The 8,116-nt window shown below is 35.4% G+C and overlaps 1 protein-coding gene across 8 annotated transcripts; it reads right to left on the bottom strand.

Moving 5' to 3' along the window:
• Nucleotides 1-714: 714 nt before the first annotated feature.
• Nucleotides 715-5,821, bottom strand: LOC133784503 (protein PHOSPHATE STARVATION RESPONSE 1). Of its 8 annotated transcripts, none has more exons than XM_062223827.1 (9): nt 5,373-5,821; nt 4,626-4,702; nt 3,887-4,550; nt 3,539-3,749; nt 3,381-3,457; nt 3,237-3,276; nt 2,587-2,644; nt 1,608-1,677; nt 715-1,483 (listed from the first exon to the last, which is right to left on the bottom strand). In XM_062223827.1, exons 3-9 carry the CDS (start codon nt 4,541-4,543, stop codon nt 1,121-1,123), a joined length of 1,476 nt encoding a protein of 491 aa, XP_062079811.1. In that variant the 5' UTR covers nt 4,544-4,550; nt 4,626-4,702; nt 5,373-5,821; the 3' UTR covers nt 715-1,120. The 8 variants fall into 8 exon arrangements, with proteins under 8 accessions (XP_062079811.1, XP_062079823.1, XP_062079809.1 ...); XM_062223839.1 differs by having other exon boundaries at nt 3,887-4,546; XM_062223825.1 differs by having other exon boundaries at nt 4,641-4,702.
• Between the last annotated feature and the right edge of the window lie 2,295 nt (nt 5,822-8,116).

Below are 8,116 nucleotides of genomic sequence, written 5' to 3'. Positions count from 1 at the left end.
TTTCGTAATAAAATTAATAATTTGTTAATATGTTATTTAAGTATGACAAAAAAATTAAACCATTTAAGGAATTAGAATTAAAAAAAAGTTATTTAAGGAAAGTTGTTATAGTTGTAAGTAATTTGGAAAAAGTAAATTATCTATTAAATTAAATAAAATCAGTTATATATAATATTAATTAATATGTTGTGGGTATATTATTTTATTTCAAAAAAAAGTTGTTATTATTTACTTTATATTAGCATACATGTGTAAACTGCCCTTGCCCTTGAGAAAATTAGATGAATTGAATGTTTATGGGCTATAATGACCCGGGACCAGGCCTTCCACAAGCCCAGATTAATGCCCAAAACATCAGTGAACAGATAGGGAGGCCCAAGCCCAAAACAGCAGAATGAACAGATCCAATCTTTCTTCCCATTAACTTTACAATAATGGGGAATGTCACACCATTATGCCATGCAATCTTTGTTACTTTGTCAACTCCTTAAGTTGTAATAATACCTTCTGACACTGACACTGACACATATTCCTTATGAGAGAAAATAGTTGATGTGACAATTACAACTTAACTCTTAGCTGAATATTTTAAGCTCAAAGATTGGTTGCCTAATCATTCTGGTAGAGCAAGCCTTTCTGTCTCTATCAACTCAAACTTGGTGATCTGAACACTAATAATCAGTCAAAATCAAAACATGGCCTCAAGTTAGGAAGTTATGTTATAATTTGACAGTAGGATTTTTATTAATGGCCTAAACTCCAGAAGGTTTTTAGTTCCATACACATAGAAAGACCTCAAAAGGGCACAATGGATCGGATTTACTTTGTAATCCTCAGACCTCATCTCTACTTGGCAAGAAGAGTACCTAATACTAATAATAGAAATTCAAGAATAGTTGGAACAAAACTTGTAAAGAGCTTCAATTTATCATCTAAATATGTGTGAAAACTCCCATGACGATGATGATGGTAATAATAATATTATGACACTAGTAGGAACACGAGAGAAGGACCTCTAAGTCTTTAAACCTCTTTCCATCTACAGCTGAAGCTTGCCTTACTCAAGACTGATTATGTAATGTCAGATTCAAGCTAATGCTAAGTTGAGGGATGACATGGCTTATTCACTTGTTCTAGGACGCTTTGAGGGTTGGGAGCTGGTCCCACTTGCATCTTGCTCAAGATCATCAGAAGCTTTTTCTTTAGGTGCCTCTTGTTGCTTGCCAAGCTCATTGGAACCTTCTTCCGTGATGGCTTTAGCATCGCCTGGATCAGTTTTAGTTTTCCCGTGGTCTTTCCCCGATGCTTCCAGTTCTCCTTTTGGGGGGGAATCTGGAGTTGCTTCAAGAGATGCAGGAGACGGGTTCTCCAAAGAAGATGATGAAGCCTTCATCTTGTCCAAACCGGACTTGCATTGCTTCTCGAACATCATTTGAAGGTACCTCCCTTGCTCTTCTATTCGCAACTGCAGGTTTCTTTGTATCTACAGAGAATTAGAGACAGTTCAGTACCACAGTTTACACCACAAAGAATGAACAACCTTATGTAGACATAAGTTAAAAAACAAAAAGAAAGAATTCATCAATGTCAAAGGCAAAGATTCACACCTCAAGCTGTTCGTGCAGACGCTTCTGCACTTCCACTTGCAATCGTAGAGCTTCAGTGATCTCAATACCCCTGTTAAGCAAACCACAAAAAGATATAAATATTCAGTAATAAATTCAACCTTCAACAAGAATACATTTTGTCCTTGGTTGGCTGGGGCTTTTAAAGCTTCAAAAGCAATTGTAAACTTGGTTGGATTTTCAATGTATTTTGGCTAAGCTCTTTGAGAAGAAGCTAGTATCAATAGCTTCTTAACAAAGAGCTCGTTGAGAAGTTAAAAACCAAAAACATAAGCCCAGCCAAACAAGCCCTTTAAAGGTGGAAAATTTTGACAATTCGGCACTCTTATAAACACCAGTCTCTACTAATTGGAAAGAAATTCAACAAGAGCCTTGCACACATACACCATCAACAACAAAATAATACAGCCTACATTTCCCTATCAAGTTTACAGCCTACACTTCTTTAAGGCCCTTCCATCTTGGGTGGGGCTACTATGCTCTTTTATGGAGCAACCTTCCCAAGCCACTTAGATTTTTTGTGAAAGAAGCCAGACTGCCAACGAGGACTGCAATTGATGGCAACCTCAAACACACAAGGATCATTCGCTTATGGGACCCAACTTTAAAATCCCAACGAACACTAATTCCTAGATACTAACAAAATCTCCTATCCATAACACGATTTGTTGATGAAGCAATGGCAGGGTAGCATGTCATGGTCATCCATGCAACTGATTAAGTTCCTATCAATGCTTTCCTCGTATAAATTATAGAGCCAACAGGTCACACTCAAAATTCTACAACATACTAACTTCAGGGACTAATGTCTAAAACAACTAATTTGGAAATACATAAGCTGTACCATTAGATATGCAAAGAGGTGCTAGCAACATAGTAAGGCAAACTGTATAACCCAACAAAAAATATTAAAAAATAAATAAAACAAAGTAATTCCATAAATTATCAAGAACCGACTCACGTTTTCAGATCAAGAGATGAAATATCTTCAATGGGAGTCAATTTCTTCTCTGAAGTCCCTGAAAACAGAAATTACAACGAAGTACATCATGTAAACGTGATATAACTTAACACGCAACTTAGTAATGGAAAACAAAATAAATAAGCAAAACTAGTGCTAAAAAATGAGAAAATTATGGATATGCAATAGCATAATGCACAAGAAATGAGCAAACGGAAAAATTCATACCAGTCCTGTTTAACATTTTGAGGGAACATTAGCATGAATTCAACTTACATGTAATGTGAAAAATATGATAAATATATATGAAAAATAAAACATATAGAAACAGTTATTGGACCAACTACTGCATTAAAGCACAAGAAACTATGTTATTACTTGATAGTAAACATAATAGGGTATTATAAGCACCCAAAACAGAAACAGAACAGAAAAAGTGAATACCGAAAATTGCTGCCAACTTTTCATTCCCAGTAGAAAAGGGATAAGTGAAAAAATTAAAAGGACTGTCCAGTAAAGGAATAAGGGCATAGCAGATACATACAAAAAGCAAGCAACTGTGCATTTAATTATACAACTAAAGCATGGATATTAATTGACATACTTCTATATTCCAGAGAGAGAGAGAGAGAGAGAAAATTGTTCTATACCTTCTGATGATTCAGGTCTATATCTAGCTGTCCTGTACTTCTGCATTTCAAATCAAAACACAAATTCTCCCATCAGACAAAAAGTTATACACATAATATAGAATATAAAGATAGTTATACAACCCAACAATATAGAATATACACCTGCAAGTGGCTTTTGACGTGATAGATAGTCAAGCCGTCAACTTTCATGAGCTTCAAGACACCCTTAGGAGTTGCTCCTGAAATTTAGAAAGAAGCAATTTAATAAAAGCAAAAGCGTCATGATTTTAAAAACTAAACGAGACAGAAGAGTTGCATACTTTCACTGCCACCAAGTTGGTTGACAGCCTCCACAAAGGCCTCATGAAGTTCTGGTGTCCAACGCATACGTGGCTTGGCTGCAGCATTATTAGCTGAATTAGATGGAGTAGCAACAGTCTGAATTTCTCCGGATGGAGCGGACAGCTGCTGATGAGCTTGGGGCTGTTGAGCCTGAATATTTGAAGACGATGTTGATACTTGGTATGCCATCTGAAGCAACAAAAGTAGAAGCCAAAATATTTGTTGATAATCATACCAAAAATTCCCACGTTACTTTGCAAATGCATATTTTTCTTTTTTAGAACATTGAGACAGCATATTAAGCACCCACATATAAAGGATCCAACCTTTGGTTCCATATCTGTTACATTGGTGTCCGCAAGGAGTTCATCCCAATTTGAAGTTAAAGCAGCAGAATCATCAGTAATTAGCTGGTCAGCCCACTCCTGCCAATCGTTGCGCTTGCCAAATTCTTCTGATACAATGATGCCACTACAACTACTGCTTTCTACTTGAGTATTCTCGACAGGGGTATTTACAGAAAAATCAAGAAAATCTGAAACAGAATCTGTACACCATGAAGCACTGTTTTCTTTGGCACAAGGACTTGACATAGTAGACTGAAGCAGTGTTGAATGAGAGGATTGCGATACTGGAAAAGATACTCCATTAGTTGAGGACTGAGATATAAAAGGACTAGTTCTTGACTGATTCTTGTGAAGTGAAACAGATGAATAGTGAAGATCTGAAGACAATCCAGAAGAAGATGAAAATATGTGACCCATTACACCACTGTTGGAGGATATGCGACTTCCATGAGTGAGAGGACTTGCCATAAGTTCTCTTCCCATGGAGATTTGTTGCGAGTCTGGCACCATGGGATATGCCTCTTCAAAATGGGTTGGAAGAACAGGCAAAGTTGAAGACAGTGCTCCAGATACCCCCATGTTAGTGAGCTGCTTTGCACCTGACCTTGAAATGGATAAAGTAGGGCGTGCCTCCATTGTCTTCCTAATATCACAAGACGATGTGTTAATCAATTAGTATAATTATGTAAATTAAGCTACTGTAGATGCTGGTGCTCACCAAATTAGAACTTACTAAAGAAACTCTTTGCTTGTTGCCAATAACCAAAGCACAAGAATACTCATCAATTAGTAAGTCTGAGAAAAGAGAGAAAGAAAATACCATTAACTAAACAAGATACTACAAGGAATAATGAAGTAAATCATTCAACGGCAGAGAATATTAAAATTTGTCCAACATAACTAAAACACAGGCACACAAAACAAGACTTTATATTAAGTAAAACAACACTCATTAAAACAGTAAAATGGTTTCCTTTATCACAATTACTAGAATGAACACTACTTGTCTCAAATCCCCAAAGAGGATGGTCCAACATGATCCACCCATAAACACCTGAATGGTAGCAAGTAACGACCTTTGAATCCGTTTTCACTATCATGAACAACCAAGTAACCTGACAGTAAAATTCTAACCAATCTGCATGATCCAATTGGAGTTCACAAAACTTTCACCAATCATCTATTTTTTTTCAGCTATGTTATACGCAGATAAGATATAAGGACTTTCCACCGTACTCTACCGAAATCCCTACTTCAATCCCTAACGAAAAAAGCAGACACCGCAATAAGCACAGATTAAACTACAACAAAGGTAAGGTAAAGAACCATAATACCACCACCTCAATCGATCCAAACAAAAAGAGAAACACTTTCCACATACCAATCATCCAATAAACGAATCCCATGCAACAATTACCATGCGCATGAAAATTACAGAGCAGGAATGAGAAAACACATTACTCACCATGAAAGAAGAAAAAAAAAACCCCAGAAATTCCAACGAAAAGCAGGAAAGCCAAACTCAACTCCGACCCAATTCACAATACAAAAAGAAAAACCGAAACTGGGGATGACGATGAGTCGAAGTGAGCATTCCAAAAAAACTCGCTAGCAGTACAGGCTTAAATTCTGACCAGAAATGGAGAAACTTTTGACACGGGCAAGGCCGAATTCAATTCATACCTGGAAACTGATAAGGGAAGCAGCGAAAAATCAGAATCCAAAACCCCAAAAGAGTCGAATCCAAACCAGGAAAAGAACCAAAAAAAAAATTTGGTCGAAGAGGAGAGAAGAGCGATATGGAATGGAGATAAAGCTAGGATGACGGAGCTGGTGATTTAAATTGGGTCACCGGCAAAAGAAAAGGAAGGAAGTGAGCGGTGACGAGTGCGTTTTGCTTCCCTTTCTCGTATTTTGGGGGCTTAAACAGAGAAGTACATACAATACAAATACAATACAACAAGGAACAGTCTTTTTTAATCCACGCGCTTCACTAGCGCGTGTTGGTTATGTAAGTGGAATAGTGCTTGTGTTGTTGTGGGGTCCACTTTATGGAAGTTTGTGATTGGTCTACGGTTAAATATCTGGTGGTGCCGCACGTGGGGCTTGGTTTCTTCACTTTTCTCTTTTTTATTTTTTATTGTGTTTTTTTATTTAAAATAAATAAATAAATAAATAAAAACTTTGCTCTTTGAGTTTGCCAAGAGGCCAATTAATTGGGCCTTGTGGATTGAGACAGAGGTCTTCGCTTTTGGGCCAATCCTCTGTGTTAGTCCTCAAACTCTAAACATGCTCCTTCGGATTTTGGGTCGACACGTGTCATATTTTTTTAAAAACAGAGGTCTTCCCTTTTGGGCCATTCCTCTGTGTTACTTCTCACACTCTAAACATGCTCCTTCGGATTTTTGGTCGACACGTGTCAAATTTTTAAAAAAGAGAGTAAAGTTCAAAGATTTTATAGAGTTTTTAGCTTGAATGCTCTTGAATTTTTTGTTGCTTGGTAATTTAATCCTTAAGAACAGAAATTAACATTCAAGTCCTTGAGTTTTAAAAGCATCAATAATTAATTTTTTATAAACATACACATCATATGGTATAGAAAAATTAAAGAAAAAACTTTCTAAAACTAAAATTTGTGAAAAATAAATAACAAAGACTTAATTATTAGTATTCATAAAACTCAAAAATTTGATTGCTAAAAAAATTTATTTGAGATTGAATTGCAAATAAAGTGAAACCCTAGGATCCCTATTTTATATTATGAGTGTTATTGGGTTGGTGTTGCCACTTGACAACATCAAAGATTCTTTGGTTTCTTTTTAGAAATGTTTTATTATTAAATAAAATGAATATAATAAATACACATACCATTTAAAAATCATAAGGTCTGAATTTTCTATATAAGTAATTTTACAAAAAGTTTTGTTGGAAGGAAGAGTTCCATAAAAATATTTGGTAAAAACTTTCTACTCTAACAATTCTTCAAAAATTATTTGTATTGACGCTATTTTTCGTCAACTTAAATAGGATAGCAATTAAACAAGAAAATATCGGATGAAATGAACAAAAATGAACACAAGAGGATTTTTACGTGGTTCAGCCGTTTAATTTGCCTAGTCCACGAGTTTATGTTATTAGAACTTGGGAGTTTTCTGAAATTTTTTCAGAGAATAGTTGCACAGAGCTTTCTCTCAAGAGAATCAGTATTTTGCCCTTTACAGAGAAGGTTGCAGAATTCATTCCCACATATCTCATGAAGATATTCTGTTAATCAATTAATATAATGCTATTTAATGCATTATTTCCCACATACACGAAACGTCACATAAAATATGGGATCGGATGACAGATTAAATAATATCCCCTTAAACATTGGGATTGTACAGCAATAAATATGTTCACATATAACTGATTAACTCAGGTACGAGATTCATCAAATCTCCGAGACTAGCAATCGATCATGAACTCGCCGAGACTATCAGTCAATCACGAGTTCGTCGCCTGACTTTGCCTATGCTCGGAACAAATAGACATTGTCGATGTCGCCACATTCGAACTCACACATTTCGAGCTCGAACAGTTTGGAAGGCAAGAGATGGTTCAGGGATATATACAAGTGTCACACCATGTTGTTTGCGAGCTCGGAGCATTTTCAAGGCTACATACCCCTTTACACCTTCGAGGTCGCTGTTTACAGAAACGGTTTAACTGAAAGGACGCACGACGATCGCGTCTATTTCAAACTTACACATAACAAGCCTAGATTTCAAGATCACAATCTCATGCTCCAAATTCAGGTGTTACAATTTGGTAACAAAACTCTTCAAAGATTTAGTCAATCTAATAATTGGTTTCATTTATTTGGAAGAAAAAAACAGCAATTTGTCCTTTTTAATTATTTGTTTTTTCAACTAAATGTAGCTGTAAAAGGGTTTGAATCAAAGCTATTTAGGCAAAAAAAAAAAAATTTGCCCAAAATAGTACATATATTTAATATATTAGTTGTAACAATTCCAAATTTGGTTAAAATCTAGAGGACAAAATTAAAATCTCCTTTTTTTTTTATATTAAAATAAATAAAGAAAAAACCTCTAGCTTGGATATTTTTTTAGGTAAATGATTTATAATTGAAGTTAGAGAAAATTCATTATATATAATAAGCGAAGGACACTTATATTGATTAAAAATAATTTTTTTAAAAATTATCCT

Source organism: Humulus lupulus, chromosome 1 (genome assembly GCF_963169125.1).
Source record: "Humulus lupulus chromosome 1, drHumLupu1.1, whole genome shotgun sequence".
Taxonomy (NCBI): domain Eukaryota; kingdom Viridiplantae; phylum Streptophyta; class Magnoliopsida; order Rosales; family Cannabaceae; genus Humulus; species Humulus lupulus.
The sequence above is the reverse complement of the archived record's forward strand: the minus strand, read 5'-3'. Positions and strand labels throughout refer to the sequence as shown.

Excerpts from the sequence above, each read along its gene's own strand:
- LOC133784503 (XM_062223827.1), bottom strand. The coding sequence starts at position 4,543 with ATGGAGGCACGCCCTACTTTATCCATTTCAAGGTCAGGTGCAAAGCAG. Across the intron at positions 3,750-3,886 it reads TAACAGATATGGAACCAAAG|ATGGCATACCAAGTATCAAC; the intron begins GTTGGATCCTTT and ends TTGTTGCTTCAG. Across the intron at positions 1,484-1,607 it reads GTCTGCACGAACAGCTTGAG|ATACAAAGAAACCTGCAGTT; the intron begins GTGTGAATCTTT and ends AATTCTCTGTAG.